At 49.8% G+C, this 19022-nt stretch overlaps 3 protein-coding genes across 7 annotated transcripts in view; all 3 read right to left on the bottom strand.

Annotated features, from left to right (window-relative positions):
• Positions 1-10171: 10171 nt before the first annotated feature.
• LOC147022447 (uncharacterized) lies at positions 10172-11418 on the bottom strand. The gene is made up of 2 exons (XM_085890504.1): positions 11283-11418; positions 10172-11237 (listed from the first exon to the last, which is right to left on the bottom strand). The coding sequence occupies exons 1-2, from the start codon at positions 11416-11418 to the stop codon at positions 10222-10224; spliced, it is 1152 nt and encodes a 383-aa protein (XP_085746630.1). The 3' UTR covers positions 10172-10221.
• LOC147022446 (uncharacterized) lies at positions 11235-13988 on the bottom strand. The gene is made up of 2 exons (XM_085890503.1): positions 13978-13988; positions 11235-12961 (listed from the first exon to the last, which is right to left on the bottom strand). The coding sequence occupies exons 1-2, from the start codon at positions 13986-13988 to the stop codon at positions 11728-11730; spliced, it is 1245 nt and encodes a 414-aa protein (XP_085746629.1). The 3' UTR covers positions 11235-11727.
• A 796-nt stretch (positions 13989-14784) lies between these two features.
• The window catches only part of CPSF1 (cleavage and polyadenylation specific factor 1), a 147918-nt gene continuing 143680 nt past the window's right edge, over positions 14785-19022 (bottom strand). For all 5 annotated transcript variants that reach the window (XM_085893332.1, XM_085893335.1, XM_085893336.1 and 2 more), the window contains 5 exons: positions 18954-19001; positions 18574-18729; positions 18244-18373; positions 16100-16238; positions 14785-15046 (listed from right to left, as the gene is read on the bottom strand). In XM_085893332.1, coding sequence (XP_085749458.1) covers positions 14999-15046; positions 16100-16238; positions 18244-18373; positions 18574-18729; positions 18954-19001 — 521 coding nt within the window. In that variant the 3' untranslated portion in view covers positions 14785-14998. The remainder of the gene's footprint in view (positions 15047-16099; positions 16239-18243; positions 18374-18573; positions 18730-18953; positions 19002-19022) is intronic.

The raw sequence follows: 19022 nt of genomic DNA, 5'->3' as shown, positions 1-19022 counted from the left end.
GATTTTCATCGCATCAGAAAAAGAAACCAGAACACCTCACAAGAGTGAGGCTAGTTTCATATCATCAGTTGCGACTTAATTATGCCCAGCGCATTTAATTTTTTTTTTTTTAATAACTAACAATTTTAAGAAAATGGGCCGAAAGGGCCGTTTCTCGGTCCAAAGGGCCGGAATCACACTTTGGGCTCAGATAATGCCTGGGGAATTGTCTCGAGAATATACCCGACAAGTTTGGTTCGGTTCTGTTTACGAACAACCGAGAAATAGCAATTTTTTCAAAATGGGCCGAGAGGGCCGTTTCTCGGCCCAAAGGGCCATAATCTCACTTTGGGCTCAGTTACTGCCTGCAGAGTGACCTCTATAATATACCTGTCAAATTTGGTCCGGTTTCTTTCACAAATAACCGAGAAATAGCAATTTTAAGAAAATGGACCGAAAGGGCCATTTCTCGGCCCAAAGGGCTGGAATCGCTCTTTGGGCTCAGTTAATGCCTGGGGAATGGTCTCTGGAATATACCTGTCAAGTTTGGTTCTGTTCCATTCACTAATAACCGAGAAATAATTTTAAGAAAATGGGCCAAAATGGGCCGTTCCTCGGCCCGAAATCGCACTTTGGGCTCAGTTAATGCCTGCGCACATATGTCTACTATATGCCTGTCAATTTTCATCGAATTCTGTTCAAGAATAATGGAGAAACAGACGTTCAAATGGACTGTACACAAGAAAAGGGAGAACGAGAGCGGAGCTTAGACCCCGTGGGGTGGAAGACCCCACGGGGTAAAAATATAAAACGAGAATATCTTGGTTGAATAAGTGTCCACTCTCCTGAGTTAATACCTGGTGGAAGCACCTTTGACAACAATTACAGCTGTGTCTTTTGGGATAGGTCTCGACCAACTTTGCACACCTTGATTGGGCAATATTTGCCCATTCTTCTGTACAAAACTGTTCAAGCTCAGTCAAGTTGTGTGGGGAGCGCTGATGGACAGCAATGTTCAAGTCATGCCACAAATTTTTGATTGGTTTTAGGTCGGGGCTCTGACTGGGCCACTCAACGACATTTATCATTTTGTTCATTTATCACTCCAGTGTAGCTTCGGCTGTGTACTTTGGGTCGTTGTCATGCTGAAAGGTGAACTTCCATCCCAATTTCAGCTTTCTTGGAGAGGGCAGCAGGTTTTCCTCGAAGAATTTTCTCTCATTTGCCCCATCCATTTTCCCTTCCAGCGTGACAAGTGCCCCAGTTCCTGCTAATGCGAAACATCCCCATAACATGATGCTGCCACCACCATGCTTCACAGTAGGGATGCTGTTCTTTGGGTGATGTGCTGTGTTGGTTTTTTTTTCTTTTAATTGTATACAATGTCGAGGCTCGTATGAGAGCTAACACACATAACGTACAACAAGGGGAGCAGGAGACAAGAGGGGCGGGAGAGGGAAGGAAACAACAGTAGGGAACAGAGACATGAGATCTGTGGAAGGGAGAGGGATGGAGCGGGGTACACGGGGTAAACAAGATGGACACCACAGGAACTTTCAGGAAAGAAAGCAAGGAATTTGAAGGAGGTGGGTTTGGGGTGAATTAACGAGGGTAGAAAAGATTGTGCTTTTGGATGGGGGAAAATAAGAGATGGTGATGAATAGCTGTTTTGAAGAACTGGAGGGAAGAGTGGGATTGAGTTGAGTGTGGGAGTTTGTTCCAAAGGCAGGAAAAAAAAGAGGAATGAAAGAGTGAAGGTGATCAATGATTCTTGATTTTGGTACTTTTACCTGAAGGGTGTTGCTGGCAGACATTGAGTGTCCTGCAGCAATATGGGGGGGGGGGTGGACAGATCACAGACAAAGCAAGGGGAGGGCAAGGCCAGAGAGGAAACGGTGGAAGACAGAAAGACTACCGACCTGCCTGCGTTGAGAGAGTGAGAGACCAAAAGACTCGGCCTCATCGCGGGAGATAACAATGATCCGAAATGCCTTTTCCCACAGCGTGAAGCCGAGAAAGGTGAGAGGTGGGAGCACCAGTCCAGAGGGGAGAGCAGTACTCCATCAGGCTGTGAACGAAAGATTTGTATGTGTTCAAGAGCTCAAGTGTGCCAAGGGAGAATTTTGCACGATGCAGGATGCCCAGTCGGCGACTGGCTTTGGAAGCCAGCTTGGGTTTGCACCAAACGTACCATTTTGCATTTAGGCCGAAAACTTCCATCTGGGTTTCGTCAGACCACAAAACTTTTTGCCACATCGCTTCAGAATGTCTAGAGTGGGTTATTTTGCATTCCTCCAACGGGACTCAAGGTGGGCTTTTTTGAGTAATGGCTTCCTTCCTGCCACCCTACGGTCCAGGCCAGACTTATGGAGCTCTTGGGATATTGTTGTCACATGCACACAGCGACCAGTCTTTGCAATAAAGGCCTGTAGCTCTTTCAAAGTTGCCATTGGCCTCTTGGTGGCCTCTCTGATCAGTCTCCTCCTTGCTTGGTCATCCAGTTTGGAGGGGCAGCCTGATCGAGGCAGGATCTTGGTGGTGGTACCATATGCCTTCCACTTCCTGTGGCCAATGTGGTCTTGGAGTCCACCTGTGGCCAATGCAATTGATTGGACAAGATTTAGAAAGAAACACACCTTTCTATACCAGATCCCATAGTTGAGGGCGCATGTCAGAGCACAAACTCTTCCATGAAGTCCAAGGAACTCTCTGTAGAACACAGAGATAGAATTGTGAGGAGGAATAGATTTGGGGAAGGGTATAAAACTATTTCTAGAGTGTTGAAAGTTCCCAAGAGCACAGTGAACTCATCATGAGGAAATGGAAAGAAAATGGAACTACCCAGACTTGTCCTAGAGCTGACTGTCTGACCAAACTGAACAACTGGGCAAGAAGGACCTTTGTCAGCAAGGTGACCAAGAACCCAATGACCACTCGGACAGAACTACAGAGTTCCTTGGCTGAGATGGGAGAACTTGCCAGAAGGACAACAGTCTCTGCAACACTTCACAAATCTAGGCTGTATGGGAGAGTGGCCAGACAGAAGCCACTCCTGAAAAAAAGGCACATGACAGCATGACTGGAGTTTACAAAAAGGCACGTGAAAGACTCTGAGAGCATGAGGTAAAAGATGATGTGGTCTGATGAGATGAAAATTGAATTATTTGACCTGAATGCAGTGTTATGTCTGGCAGAAACCAAGAACAGCTCATCACCCATCTAACATCATCCCTACCGTGAAGCATGGTGGTGGCAGCATTTACGTTCCAACAGGACAATGACCTAAAGCATACAGCTAAAGCAATGCTTTAATTCAGAAAAATAACTTGAAAGTCCTTGAGTAGTCCAGCCAAAGCCCAGACTTGAATTCCATTGAGAATCTGTGGAAAGACTTGAAGATTGCTGTTCATCAACACTCCCCATCCAACTTGACAGAGCTTGAGCAAATCTGCAAGGAATAATTGGAGAAAATCCCCAAATACAGAAGTGCAAAACTGATACAGACATACCCAAAAAGACTCGAAGCAGTAATCGCTGCCAAAGGCGCTTCTACGATATATTGACTCAGTGGGCTGAATACTTGTGTAAATTCGATGTTTCTAGACTGGTATTTAATTTTCAATAAATTTGTATGGAAACACCAATGTAAAGTCATTTAATTGGGTGTTGGGCCACTACATGCAGCCAGTACGGCCTATATGTGCCATGGCACTGAGTCCACCAACATCTGGAATTCTGCAGGAGGGATACGGCACCATTCTTCCATGAGAAGGTTCATCAACTCACACCCATTTGATGAAGGTGGAAAATGCTGCCTTCGGCGTCGTTCCAGAATATCCCATAAATGCTCGATTGGGTTCACATCTGGTGACTGAGAAGGCCATGACGTATGCATAACATCAGTGTCATGCTCATCAAACCTTTGGGTGATCGCATGAGCTCTGTGGATGGGGGCATTGTCATCCTGGAAGACACCTCTTCCAGCAGGAAAGAAATGCTGCAACATGGGGTGAAGATGATAACTCAGGACCATTAAGTAGCGATTGGCAATGACCTTGCCTTCTGAGGGAATGACTGCGCCCAAACCATGCCAGGAAAATGCACCCCACATTACAGAAACGCGAGAACCCTTCACTGTTGGACCCAAGCACTCAGATTGTAGAGTTCATAAGGTTGGTACCACACATGCACGCATCCATTTGGCAAGAACATGGTGAAGGATGATTCATCTGACCATGGCAGATTTCTCCACTGCTCGGTAATCCATTGCCTGTGATCTTTGCACCACTGGACTCGCAATTGTGCATTGCCAGGTGTGATGAGTGTTTTGTGTACTGCAACCCGACTATAATATCCCGCTCTGTGGAGTTCTCAGTGAACTGTTTTGGATGAAAATGGCTGCTCGTGCCCCAGGTTGAAATTTATAGTCAAGTGATCCGCAGTTGCTCACCTGCTTTCCTTTGCACTTCAAATTAATGCACTGATATCACAATCCTGGAGTATACGCATCCACCCACTGTTGCCTTTTGCTGATGATGTCTTTCCTTCGGAGTTGAATGCCGATATCATCTCAGACATCGTTGCTCATGAAACATCAGCAAGTTGAGCTGTCTGTCAATGAAGCTCCGACCAAACAGGCCCTAACAATTCACTCTCTAAGTCACTGAGGTCTCCTCTTACAGCCATGCTCGCCACAATTATAAGAAACTGGGCCTGTGCAGCATTTATACATGACCCTAAGCATGCTGGGATGTTATTTGTTCAATTAACACATGGGCCACACCTGCGTGGAAGCCATTGCTTTCAATATACTTGGTGTCCATCATTTACCCAGTTGTTTCCATTTTTTGTCCACGACTTGTATCTTTAGATCAAGTGAATCAGATGAAAATTTACAATGTCTATAACCTTGACCTATTGACCTCAAAAACAATAGACTTCTTGCTTTGACTACCTCGACCGGGTGATTACGTTTCGTGAAGTTCGGAAAAAAAATGCAACCTGTAGGCGACTGACATAGACAGACAGACAGACAGACAGACAGACAGACCAGACTAACCAATATATCTTTTGCTCTCGAATCTTCCATTTCACAAGTACATAACAAACAGACATACAGGGGTGAAAACATAACCTCTGTCCACCTTCAGTGGCGGAGGTAATTATGTCAGCAGAATTTGCTGGGGGCAAAGCTGTGCCAATGATGCAGTGCACCCTGTAGGTTAGTGCATTAATCTGTAATTTCTTCACGGTGCCGGCGATAGCTCACCTACTCATTGTGAAGGACAGAGATAGATCATTAATGTCCACCAACTAATGCTGGCAGACGGGGTACCCAGTTTAACCTCCATCCGAGGGCCGGCACATGCGTTGATACCTCGCCATGTCTGCAAAACACAAGGGTGAGAGGGCTGGCAGAATAACTTGGAGTCTCGGAGGGATGCGCAATCGCTCCTAAGCTGTCCAGCCTGGCAGCATGAGTCGCTGGACGTTAAAGATCCCACGGTGGCCACGAAGAGTAGCTGAGCTATCTCCGGCACCATGAATTAATCACAAATTCCTGCTCCAACCTTCAAGGGGCACTGCATCAGAGGAATCGCTGCATCACCACCCCCCTCCCCCAGCAAATTTTGCAACCATGTGCTACTTAAGCAACCTCAAGCTACTTAAGCAATCAGCAACCATGTACAACTTAAGCAACCACTTAAGCAACCATGTTGCAAACTTAAGCAACCTCAAGCTACTGAAGCAACCAGCAACCATGTGCTACTTAAGAACCCAAGCAAGGCAACCCAGAGGCACGTACACAAACCCAGAGACAATCCAACCAGCAAATGTTTACAAAGTAACCTGGCACGACATGCACATGTACGAGTTCAAAGTTCACAGCTTTGATGGCATTTGCCAAAATTGTTTGAATTAACCTTTCCCCTTGTACAGTAGTACATCGAGAATATATATTTATATATTTTTTTAAATGAAGAGTTTGTGACATCCTCTGAGTGACGTCATAGCAGGGGCAATTCTGTCAACGTCAAAGTTAGAGGTAAAGAGTTTTGGACTTATCAGGTCTGCAAAATGATGATATGCCATGCTGGAAGATTTTTTTTCTTCTCCTCCTTTATATCCCTCATTCGTTAACTGCACATAGTATACCAGTTAGGTGTGTGCAAGAAGCTTTCTGTTTTGGTCTAGTTTAAAAAAAAGGTGGTTTCGGCAAACAGGCCTTGCAGAATTCACCAAAAGGTCAACCTCTTGCTGTTCCACACCAACGATTAAGCAACACATTAATGAGCCTGTTATGCAAGTTTAAATGTTAAGTGTTATGAACAAGACGGAAAGGTCACAGGATCCCATGCAGTTATGCAAACACTTGTACAAACTGCATTTCCTCGTTTCAAGCACGCACTTTTCCACTCGGACTGCCACGTACTACGTACAACCTCCCTGGTTTGGCTCGGAACAAACAACTGTGAGGAGTAATTAACACGGGCCTACTGTCAGGCTGTATGTCCTTTTGGCTGTGGATGACATCATCACCATCTTTAGACGGATGTGTCTCATCAGATATTTTTATTCATATCCTGGACCTGCAAGGATGCTCTGCTGAGGCTTCACGTTGCTACCTGTTCTCGTATGGCGAGAGAGGGGAGGGTGAGGTGAGGTATGACGAGAGAGAGGGAGGGTGGGGAGGGGTATGATGAGAGAGAATGGGAGGGTGGGGTGGGGTATGGCGAGAGAGAGGGAGGGTGGGGAGGGGTATGGTGAGAGAGAATGGGAGGGTGGGGAGGGGTATGGTGAGAGAGAATGGGAGGGTGGGGTGGGGGATGGCGAGAGAGTGGGGATGTGAGTTGGGGTATGGCGAGAGAAGGAGTGGTTTAATTTGGAAAACAAAATCAAACTTAAGAAATCGACCATGGAGTGGCGTGGAAAGGATGGGAAGGGAGTGTTGGCGAAGTAAAAAGGGAAAGGAGGAGGCAAAAGAGGATAGAGAGTAGTACGACAGGTAGAAGGGGCAAATTTTGCTGATGGGGATGGTTGGGGGTAAGGTTAAAAATTCTGAAATTATATGAGTATGTCATGAATAGATGGCCCCTTAATAAAGAGGCCTTCGTCAAATTGATTTTCTCAGCAACTGAAAAGGTCATTAAAACTACACGAGTATAACAAAGACAGCCTGCATCGAGCTATCAGCAATGAGGTCAATGTTTCTCCAAGGAAGGCGCTTATGGTTATTGATCAGAGGGTTGTAGCTGGAGAAAATTTAAAGTATAAACCTGGGTGAGTTTCCTGAATTGCTGCGAAGGGAGGCACAATAATCTGGTGCAACCAATGGTCTTTGTTCATACAATTTAACACCCCAGTTAATGAAGGAGCACATGTCCACAGAGATGCTGGAGAAGGGAGGAGAGGGGTAAGGGACAATTGCCCCTCCTGCGTTTTGCCGGGAGGAAGGGGGGGAGCAGAAAGTGCCTCATCACGAGGAAGCCTGAAAAGGTCTGACAACATTGCTGGACCAACAGAGAGGGTAAGAGGTTTCTAAAATACATGACATCCTTTGACTGCCAACAATTCTGTCATCGCAAGTCTTTCGGACGGAGCCTTTTGGAGGCAGATGCCAAAATTTCCTCAAAACGATTCGCTGATTCCAAATTGTCTTTTATTTAGTAAATTTTCAATGCAACGATACACCTCGCGTATCCTGGCAGCGAATGACGCTACCTGACAAGTCTACGGCTGCCGTATAGCGACGTAGGATAGTGATAGTGCTTTGCAGTACACAAATTAATTATAATTATCTACCACAAATTGATTTTATAATTCTCAGTATCGTGATTAATTATAATACTGTGCAGGTCAGCCCGGGCAGGGCTTCCGACTTATGACCTGAGCGTTTCAAACTGATAAAGATGGTACTGGCTCTGGGTGGGCAGCGATTCAGAAACGAGGTTCGGCTCGGTCGTTTGAATGTGGACTCAATGGGGGGAAGAGGAGTCGAGGTGGTGGAGATGATTCAGAGGTTGGAAGTGTTGAGTGTGCAAGAGACCAGATGGAAAGGAGATAGGGCAGGAGGTTGGTAGGAGTATACAAGTTGTTGCACTCGGGTGGAGATGGAAGGAGTACTGGCATGGGAATAATAGTATCAGAAGAGATCAGCAAGCAGGTGGTCAGAGTGAAAAGATGGGAGGGACTCGTAGTTATGGCATGGGTGGTGATACAGAGGCAAATGGTGTGTGTTGTGTCATTATATGGGCCACAAACGGGAAGGACTGGGGCAGAGAAGCAGGAATTCAAGGACGCACTGGACAGGATGATGGGAATGGTTGAGCTGGAGGTGATGGTGTGCATTGCGGGGGACTTTAACACACATGTGGGAGTAGCACAGCCGGGTAAAGAGGAATGTGTTGGTAAATTTGGTTGGGGAACGAGGGATAGAGAGTCAAAAGCTGGTGGAGCAGGTGGCAAGAAATGGGATGGCAATAGCTGGTTCATTGTTTCAAAAGCGGGAAAGCCACAAGATTACCGATAGGAGTGGATAGCATAGAACGGAACAGGATTTGGTGGTGGTAAGGAAGTGACAGTTGTGGAGGGTTAAGGAATGTATGACAGTGGTGGGAGAACATGTTACCACCGAGCACAAGCCTGCGATGTTTGTTGCACTGATGAAGAAAAGGAGGGAGGTGAAAAGGAGGGGTCAGAAGAGGGAGGTATAGGGGAAATGTCGTAGAGTACAACGAGAGGATGAAGGCCATGTATGAGCCACTTAGCGAAGAGAGGCGTTTAGGGGAATCAGAGAAGTTTTGTGTGGAAGGGCGTCAGGAAAGGGTGCATCGTCGAGGGATACAAACCAGGTATGGTGAAGGCAGTTGGTGAAAAGGAGGATTGAAAGAGGATAGAGGAAGGCAACCAGATGTGGAGTTGCTGCACCTGTATGAGCAGAAGACAGCAGCGAGGAGAGCTGTGGATAAGGTGAGGAATGATGTGGAAGAGGAAGTATACAACAGGTTGGAAGAAGATGGTGGGAAGATGAGAAAAAAAAAAATTGGCTCAGGATAAGGATGAGGATGGTAAGTACATAAGGGAGGGGGGAGGGGTGGAGATAAAGGATGGTGGCAGGAGGATCGTGACATAGAGGGGGACAGTATTGAAGTTGTGGGAAGGATATTTCAAGGAGCTGTTGAACCGGAAAGGAAGTAATGGCGAGCTGGATCTACAGAGTTATATCGAGGGGAAAGTGAAGTTGGTGATCACAGAGGAGGAAGTGCGGATGGCAATGAAGAGGACTAAGAAGGAAAGAGCACCAGGCATTGATGAGGTGTGTCATGGTAGGTGCGGCGAGATCCAGAGTTGGTGGGGATTTTTCAGGATTGGCGAAAGCCGGGGTTGGTGTGGCGAGAGCCGGGGTTGGTGCGGCGAGAGCCGGGGTTGGTGCGGCGAGAGCCGGTGTTTGTGCGGCGAGAGACGGGGTTGGTGCGGTGAGAGACGGGGTTGGTGCGGGGAGAGACGGGGTTGGTGCGGGGAGAGACGGGGTTGGTGCGGCGCGAGCTTGGGTTGTTGCGGCAAGAGCCGGGGTTGGTGACGCGAGAGCCTGGGTCAGTGGAGTGAGAGCCTGAGTTGGCAGAGTGGGAGCTAGGGAGCCTAGCAATGGTAGAGCACAGTTCAGGTTGGTGGAGTGACAGCTAGGGTCGGTGGAGCAACAGTTGGGGTCGGTGGAGCGAAAGCTCGGGTCGGTGGCGCGAAAGCTCGGGTCGGTGGAGCGACAGCTCGGGTCGGTGGAGCGACAGCTCGGGTCGGTGGAGCGACAGCTCGGGTCGGTGGAGCGACAGCTCGGGTCGGTGGAGCGACAGCTCGGGTCAGTGGAGCGACAGCTCGGGTCGGTGGAGCGAAAGCTCGGGTCGGTATAGCGACAGCGAGGCTCGATGGAGCGACAGCTATGGTCGGTTGAGCGATGGCTTGGGTCAGTGGAACCAGAGCAAGGGTTGGTGGAGGCAGAGCAAGGGTTGGGGGAGCTAAAACTGGGGTTGGTGGGACTAAAGCTCGGATTTATGGAGCGTAAACTCGGAATAGTGGAGTGAGTCTGCAAGAGGGTGAGGGGTGGTAAGGGATGTCGAGAGGTGTTGGGGTGGCGGGAGATGTTGAGAGGTTTGGAGGTAATGGAGACTGTGAGAGGATGGGGAGCGGGGGGGTGGTATGGTAAGAGGGTGGGGAGAGGGCATGGTGAGAGGGTCGGGGAGGGTGATGTTAAGGAATACTGCGAGGTTTCGGGTGGGGTTGGCATGAGGTTGGGGATAGGGTCGGCGAGAGGTTGGGGGTGGGTCGGCGAGAGGTTGAGGTGGGGTCGGCGAGAGGATGAGGTGGGGTCGGCGAGAGGATGAGGTGGGGTTGGCGAGAGCCGGGGTTGGTGCGGCGAGAGTCGGTGTTTGAGCGGTGAGAGCTGGGGGTGGTGCGGCGAGAGCCGGTGTTGGTGCGGCAAGAGCCGGGGGGGGTGCGGCAAGAGCCGGGGGTGGTGCGGGCGAGAGCCGGGGGTGGTGCGGAGAGAGCCGGTGTTGGTGCGGCGAGAGCCGGTGTTGGTGAGGCGAGAGCCGGTGTTGGTGCGGCGAGAGCCTGTGTTGGTGAGGCGAGATCCAGGGTTAGTGTGGTGAGATCCAGGGTTGGTGGGGATTTTTCAAGGTTCGCGAGAGCCGGGGTTGGTGCGGCGAGAGACAGGGTTGGTGCGGCGAGAAACGGGGTTGGTGCGGCGAGAGACGGGGTTGGTGCGGCGAGAGCTTGGGTTGGTGACGCGAGAGCCTGGGTCAGTGGAGTGAGAGCCTGAGTTGGCAGAGTGAGAGCTAGGGAGCCTAGCAATGGTAGAGTGACAGCTGGGGTCGGTGGAGCGACAGCTGGGGTCGGTGGAGCGACAGCTGGGGTCGGTGGAGCGACAGCTCGGGTCGGTGGAGCGACAGCTCGGGTCGGTGGAGCGACAGCTCGGGTCGGTGGAGCGACAGCTCGGGTCGGTGGAGCGACAGCTCTGGTCGGTGGAGCGACAGCTCGGGTCGGTGGAGCGACAGCTCGGGTCGGTGGAGCGACAGCTCGGGTCGGTGGAGCGAAAGCTCGGGTCGGTGGAGCGACAGCGAGGCTCGATGGAGCGACAGCTATGGTCGGTTGAGCGACGGCTTGGGTCAGTGGAACCAGAGCAAGGGTTGGTGGAGGCAGAGCAAGGGTTGGTGGAGGCAGAGCAAGGGTTGGGGGAGCTAAAACTGGGGTTGGTGGGACTAAAGCTCGGATTTATGGAGCGTAAACTCGGAATAGTGGAGTGAGTCTGCAAGAGGGTGAGGGGTGGTAAGGGTTGTCGAGAGGTGTTGGGGTGGCGGGAGATGTTGAGAGGTTTGGAGGTAATGGAGACTGTGAGAGGTTGGGGAGCGGGGGGGGTGGTATCGTAAGAGGATGGGGAGAGGGCATGGTGAGAGAGTCGGGGAGGGGATGTTAAGGAATACTGCGAGGTTTCGGGTGGGGCTGGCATGAGGTTGGGGGTAGGGTCGGCGAGAGGTTGGGGGTCGGGTCGGTGAGAGGTTGGGGTGGGTCGGCGAGACGTTGGGGGTGGGGTCGGGGAGAGGTTGAGGTGGGGTCGGCCAGCGGATGCGGTGGGGTCGGCGAGAGCCGGGTTGGTGCGGTGAGAGTCGGTGTTTGAGCGGCGAGAGCTGAGGGGAGTGTGGCGAGAGCCGGGGGTTGTGCGGAGAGAGCCGGTGTTGGTGCGGCGAGAGCCGGTGTTTATGAGGTGAGAGCCGGTGTTGATGAGGGGAGAGCCGGTGTTGATGAGGCGATAGCCGGTGTTGACGAGGCGAGAGCCGGTGTTGATGCGGCGAGAGCCGGTGTTGACGAGGCGAGAGGCGGTGTTGGTGCGGCGAGAGCCGGTGTGGGTGCGGCGAGAGCCGGGGTTGGTGCGGCGAGAGCCGGGGTTGGTGCGGCGAGAGCCGGTGTTGGTGCGGCGAGAGCCGGGGTTGGTGCGGCGAGAGCTGGGGTTGGTGCGGCGAGAGCCGGTGTTGATGCGGCGAGAGCCGGTGTTGGTGCGGCGAGAGCCGGGGTTGGTGCGGCGAGAGCCGGGGTTGGTGCGGCGAGAGCCGGGGTTGGTGCGGCGAGAGCCGGGGTTGGTGCGGCGAGAGCCGGTGTTGGTGCGGCGAGAGCCGGTGTTGATGAGGCGAGAGCCGGTGTTGGTGAGGCACGAGCCGGGGATGGTGCGGCGAGAGCCGGGGTTGGTGCGGCGAGAGCCGTGGTTGGTGCGGCGAGAGCCACAGTTGGTGACGCGAGAGCCACAGTTGGTGCGGCGAGATCCAGGGTTGGTGTGGTGAGATCCAGGGTTGGTGGGGATTTTTCAAAGTTGGCGAGTGCCGGAGTTGGTGCGGCGAGAGTCGGGGTTGGTGCAGCGAGAGCTGGGGTTGGTGCGACGAGAGCTTGGGTTGTTGCGGCAAGAGCCGGGGTTGGTGACACGAGAGATGGTGTTGGTGCTGCAAGAGCCTGGGTCAGTGGAGTGAGAGCCTGGGTTGGCAGAGTGACAGCTAGGGAGCCTAGCAATGGTAGAGCACAGTTCAGGTTGGTGGAGTGACAGCTCGGGTCGGTGGAGCGACAGCACGGATCTGTGGAGCGACAGCTCGGGTCGGTGGAGCGACAGCTCGGGTCGGTGGAGCGACAGCTCGGGTCGGTGGAGCGACAGCTCGGGTCGGTGGAGCGACAGTTCGGGTCGGTGGAGCGACAGCTCGGGTCGGTGGAGCGACAGCTCGGGTCGGTGGAGCGACAGCTCGGGTCGGTGGAGCGACAGCTCGGGTCGGTGGAGCGACAGCTCGGGTCGGTGGAGCGACAGCTCGGGTCGGTGGAGCGACAGCTCGGGTCGGTGGAGCGACAGCTCAGGTCGGTGGAGCGACAGCGAGGGTCGGTGGAGCGAAAGCTCGGGTCGGTGGAGCGACAGCGAGGGTCGATGGAGCGACAGCGAGGGTCGGTTGAGCGACGGCTTGGGTTGGTGGAACCAGATCAAGGGTTGGTGGAGGTAGAGCAAGGGTTGGGGGAGCTAAAACTGGGGTTGGTGTGTCTAAAGCTCGGATTAATGGAGCGTAAACTCGGAATAGTGGAGTGAGTCTGCAAGAGGGTGAGGGGTGGTAAGGGCTGTCGAGAGGTGTTGGGTTGATGGAAGATGTTGAGAGGTTTGGAGGTAATGGAGACTGTGAGAGGGTGGGAAGGGGGGGTCATGGTAAGAGGGTGGGGAGAGGGCATGGTACGAGGTTTAGCATGTGGTTGGCATGTGGTTGGGGGTGGGGTCGGCGAGAGGTTGGGGGTGGGGTCGGCGAGAGGTTGGGGGTGGGGATCGGCGAGAGGTTGGGGGTGGGGTCGGCGAGAGGTTGGGGGTGGGGTCGGCGAGAGTTTGGGATGGGGTCGGTGAGAGGTTGGGGTGGGGTCGGCGAGAGGTTGGGGTGGGGTAGGCGAGAGGTTGAGGTGGGCGAGAGGTTGGGGGTGGGGTCGGCGAGAGGTTGGGGGTGGGGTCGGCGAGAGTTGGGGGTGGGGTCGGCGAGAGGTTGAGGTGGGGTTGGCGAGAGGTTGAGGTGGGGTCGGCGAGAGGTTGAGGTGGGGTCGGCGAGAGGTTGAGGTGGGGTCGGCGAGAGGTTGGGGTGGGGTCGGCGAGAGGTTGGGGTGGGGTCGGCGAGAGGTTGGGGTGGGGTCGGTGAGAGGTTGGGGGTGGGGTCAGCGAGAGGTTGGGGGTGGGGTCGGCGAGAGGGCTAGAGAAGTGCATGTCAGATCGAGAATGGTGAATGTCATTGCTGTAGTTTAAAGTGAAGGCCTGGCAACAGTCCCAGGACAATCTGGGCTGGGTAACTAAAATGACACACTCCAACAATGTCCCCTCGTCTCATAAATTACGGAAGAAACAGTGTCCCACGATTGTGTTCGGGTGTGAGAGAAATCAGAAGGCTCTTGAAAGGCAGTTTGTACAACACTATCGAAATACATTCGTACTCATTTTCTAATGATCACCACAAACCCATGCGCTATATTTGGAAATGTGTTGGCTTGTGCTAACACACATTGAAAATGTCATGGGTCTGTTTCATTGATTGTTTTCTCCATATGCAGATTTAAGAAGGTGGAATGGAGTCAGGTCTCAAAGTGTGTGTGTGTATGTGTATGTGTATGTGTATGTGTATGTGTATGTGTATGTGTATGTGTATGTGTATGTGTATGTGTGTGTGTGTGTGTGTGTGTGTGTGTGTGTATGTGTATGTGTATGTGTATGTGTGTGTGTGTGTGTGTGTGTGTGTGTGTGTGTGTGTGTGTGTGTGTGTGTGTGTGTGTGTGTGTGTGTGTGTGTGTGTGTGTGTGTGTGTGTGTGTGTGTGTGTGTGTGTGTGTGTGTGTGTGTGTGTGTGTGTGTGTGTGTGTGTGTGTGCGTGCGTGCGTGCGTGCGTGTGATCCTGATCGCTAATCATGTCCAAGATGTACAATTAATGTTTCTTTTCAAAAGGCCCTTTGTCAGTCTTCAGCCTCATTAGCATACACATGTGCAAAATAAACAGGTTATATGAAAAGCTAATGAGTTTCAAAAAAAATGGGGCATAAAACTTCCAATGACCCAAAAAACTGATCGTATAGGAGAAAATCCAAGTTCAAAACTGAAGATGCCACAAATTTGCATAGCTGCCCAGTTTGACTGGCATCTTCCCTATTAGGTAGCCAAAACCAGTTGGTGGCACCTTTAGTTTTTAATATTTCGACAGACCTTGAAATAGAGTTAAATAACTGTATGAAACAACCAAAAGTACCTTTGTCCAAAATACAAACCTCATTTGAAACAGAAACATTTTAATAATCAAAATGCGAAGGATGAAAACCTATGTACAAATAGTCACAAATTTTCTAGAAAATTGATACTTATTATGCATTCTAAAGTTCGAACATTTCAGAATCTGAGTTTTGACATAAGAGCACAAGTTGCCAATAGTCTTGAAGAGAAACTGAGAGGAGACAGGATCTGGGCGATCAAGTGCGTAGAGCAAGATCTAAAATCGAGATGTCACCCGTTCAATATCATTGAGGTCTTCGATGATCTGCAAGGCAATAACAAATTACAACTAGAGAGTTCATAGAACACCTTACCCCAGCAGTCGAGAGAAAAAGGATATGGGAAAGGGCTTTTCAACTCTTGCTTTGCATTTCTGAGCACAATCTATATTAGCTTTGTTCGTGAACTTTGAATAACAGGCGTGATAGCAGCCATATTAAGCCAAATGGTCAAACGGAACAGTACAGAGCTGAAGCTTCTGCCAACTCTGCCCTAAGAGCACGGCAAATTTGATTGGTTGAGATGGCGTAAAAATTTGGCCAAGTACGACCAATGTGAAGGTTTTTGTAAGTGTAAACAAGGTGGTTTGTGTTCTACTGTGTTCAAATACAGTGCATAATTAAATTGAAATAAAAATAAAAATTTTAAAGGGTGAAGAAAAAACAAAAACCATTCGGTCGGAAGTTTACCACCATTGATGCATTGTGTTTTACACCATCTTATTTAACTCGTTATATTAGTTCTTCATGCCTGTTGTTTGTGTCCTTAATGACATCCTTAAACCAGTAAGTTTACTGTTTGGAATGATTTCCAAGTTTGTTAGACTGCCAGACTGCCAGACAAACTGAAGCAGTTGTGCGCATGCTTTACAAACCTCTGTGCGCATGCTTTACAAACCTCTGTGCGCATGCAAACTCGGGACGATATTCCGTGCAATTTGCCAAATTCAGAGCCAAAGTACTGCTAAACTGCAGGTTCGTGTTCCGATTCGTGTTCTCGTGTTCAAATCTAAAATTCAAATGAAATCAAGTTATTCCTCGATCACAGAAATAGACTGACAGACGGACGGACAAACAGAGTGCACCAATTGCTAAATGCTCAATTTGCGTTACATGCATGGGGTAGTGATTGTGAAGTTATTTTAGTCCTCAATTAGTTCCATTTTTCGATCAAGATATAGCACAGCTGCAGGATCAGAAAGGTTAACCACCTCCCGTTACGAGTCATCGACCATGGGAGTGTATCAGGCCTGCATGAGTGGCAGTTAAGAATGGCCTTATGCTCTTCTACACGCCCTTATGGCCTCAAATTTACCCACCATGTCCAGCGTGGTGCCGATCTTCTTGGCGAGCTCGCTACGTTGCATGGTACTTAGGTGGAGATACTTAAACAGCAGGTCTCCATCCAGGATGTTCCGCATGGGGTTATACAAAGCCCGCTTTTCAGCACGCAGCACCCTGTGTTCACATTTGTCACACAACCTTAGTTATACTCAAGGTTATGCATAAATAATTCCCACATTCAAGCATTTTACTAGCCCAGTCATTTTGTACAAGATCTCTGCTAAATGGAATAGCAGGAAGATGGAGGGTTGGGGGAGTCAGAGGGGTGGAGGGAGAAAAAACACACTAACCATGGTGAGAGGCAAACACAAACAGAACAAACAGATGGAATGGGCACTGAGAGAATGCAGTAGTAACATGCCTCCATTGACGTAACGGTTAGAGCATCCATTTTGAGTCTGTGAGGTCAGTGGTTCTAATCCAACCCCGTCAAAATCATTACAAAGACTTTTAAAACTGTCGGTACTTACGGCTTCCTAACTTGAATCTCAGCATTTTAAAAGGATATCGCATTGACAAACAATAGGTTGGCAACCATTGCACAGGCCGAGAGGCCTCCTACTGCTTTGAAATTAATTGGAAGACAACTCATTATTATTACATTATCTTCATAATAAAAACGAAAATCACGATGTCTGTTTGTAATCAACTGCGATGTGTAGCGTATAGCACGACCCAGTGATGGTGGGCAAGGGTATTACAAGACAGATGTGGAGATTACTTGCAATTTTCCGCTGTACACGTGGCATAGCGCAAATACTTTAATGACCTCCCTCTCTCCCCCTCCCCCCCCACCGCCCCCCCCCCCAAGAGGGAGAGGGTCTTCCATACAAGTTCCATACCGGGATTCCTTGCCTCTTCCATGGAAACATTTCAACCAACTCTCATAACAACTCATAGCACTCAACCCACAGCATAGCCCAATATGCACGAACAATATCTGACGAATAGGGGTTGGGGTGGGGGGGGCAAAGCTGGAGAGGAGACGGTAGAAGACAGAAAGACCACCGACCTGACTGTGGTGAGAGAATGAGAGAACCAAATACTCAGCTTCATCGCAGGAGATCCTACCAATGATCCTAAATGCCTTGGTTTCCACAACGTGAAGTCGAGCTAGGTGTGAGGCAGGAGCACCAGCCCAGATGGAGAGCAGTATTCCATCAGGCTGTGGATGAAAGCTTTGTATGTGGTTAGAAGCTCAGGTGTGCCAAGGAAGGACTTTGCACGACGGAGAATGCCCAGTCGGCAACTGGTTTTGGAGGCCAGGTTGGAAATGTGGCTTTCCCAGGAAAGATAATGGCAGATAGTGAGGCCCAAAAGCTTGAATGAAAGGACTTCTTCAAGAGGATTGTTGAGAAAGTAGATGGGTGGGGGGTTCCAGATGGTCCTTTCGGAGAGATGTAATGAGAGTGCGAGATTTGTTTGGATTGAAAGACATGTTAAAAGTGTGTGACAAACTTGTGATTTTATCCAGGTCTGCAGAGAATGAAGAGGCTGCTTCCTGCAGACCTGAGGGATGACAGATGGTATGGAATTAGGGTGGAGTCATCAGCAAAGAGATAAAGAGGATTTTCTGGAGAGAAAAGATCATTGATGAAAACCAGAAAAAGCACAGGACCTAGAACACTGCCTTGAGGAACTCCAGCCTGGACAGGAAGAGGATATGAGAGAAAGCCATAAAGAGTCACACGTTGACTGTGACAGGAGAGGAAGTCCACGAGCCATGAGTGGAGATTGGGGTATGACTGCGCAAAACTAGAACATGAATCAGCATCAACCGACTACATCAAATTGGGCAGTGTTGTCCTGCTGCCCACTATCAGCATATTTGATTCTACCATCAATCATCTTGCTCTTCCACTGACCTACACTTTGTTTACGCACAAAAACAAAAACCCACAAAAACTGTGAACATGAGCTCAGCTCCTTGAAAATCAAAAACCTACGAATTGGGGGGGAATCACCAGGTGCTGTGATCCGATCCAAGACTGACAATCCCTTCCTATGAGCTATTATACGACAGAGATGGTACTTAAGGCAGCGGTTTATGACAAGCCAGAGCCAAAGGCCTCTGAGGCACTTGCGTGTTGTACAGTTTGGAAATGGGATATGATCTCACCTATATGCCTTGGGATTGAGGCCGGCATAATGAGGAATCAGCGTGACCAGAGCATTCTGTAACATGAGCAATCGACGGTAAGTCTTCTCAGGCATAGGAAGCAGCAGTCCCATGGCTCCATCAAGCGTGGCTGCCAAAGGAACAAAATTCAATCTGAGGTTCTCACCCTGACTATCCCAAGTACCAGGACATGGTTGTGCAAAACTAGAAGCTGCTTCAGCATTCAGCCACTACTTCAGTGTTCAAATGTATATTTATGCGATTTTTGACAAAACATATCATCACAAATCAGGAACTGAACAGCAAAGACAAAATCTTGTTTACACGCACCAAACCATGAGATTTGCTTGTTCTCCCACAGAGACACCGACTTTTTGGTGGAGTCAGTGGTGTTGCGGCACGCCGTCTTCCAGAACGTGTTCACATATGCACTGAGATTGAAGTCAGCACGACGAAGCAGGCGTGTCCCACCGTAACTTTCACGGGCTATGACACCACACGTGGAGAAAAAAAACCCCCAAAAAACACACACGAATCACTGAAGGGGGCAGATGCTCAAGTTCACATTATACACCTCTGGTCAATTGCATGTGGAGGTTTTATTCCAAGGTTTTAACAATAAGAGTCCTGGACTCAATAAGACCATTATGGAATAGGATATTATTAATGCTTGTGATGATTTATAAAGCAGGAGAAGTTAAATTCCTCACCTTCTGGCTGATAAGTGAAGATGATCAAGTTCTTGTCTCTATCGGACACTAAAAAGCAAACAAAGGAAA

Source organism: Eptatretus burgeri, chromosome 8, assembly GCF_056783735.1.
Source record: "Eptatretus burgeri isolate ZD-2024b chromosome 8, Ebu_testis_v1, whole genome shotgun sequence".
In the NCBI taxonomy this organism is placed as follows: Eukaryota; Metazoa; Chordata; class Myxini; order Myxiniformes; family Myxinidae; genus Eptatretus; species Eptatretus burgeri.
The sequence above is the reverse complement of the archived record's forward strand: the minus strand, read 5'-3'. Positions and strand labels throughout refer to the sequence as shown.

What these genes read in the sequence shown, in the direction of transcription:
- LOC147022447 (XM_085890504.1), bottom strand. Translation starts at nt 11,418, where the DNA reads ATGCCCTCTCCCCATCCTCTTACGATACCACCCCCCCCGCTCCCCAAC. An exon ending in TTACCACCCCTCACCCTCTT is followed by an intron (nt 11,238 to 11,282) that starts GCAGACTCACTC and finishes CATAAATCCGAG; the next exon opens with CTTTAGTCCCACCAACCCCA.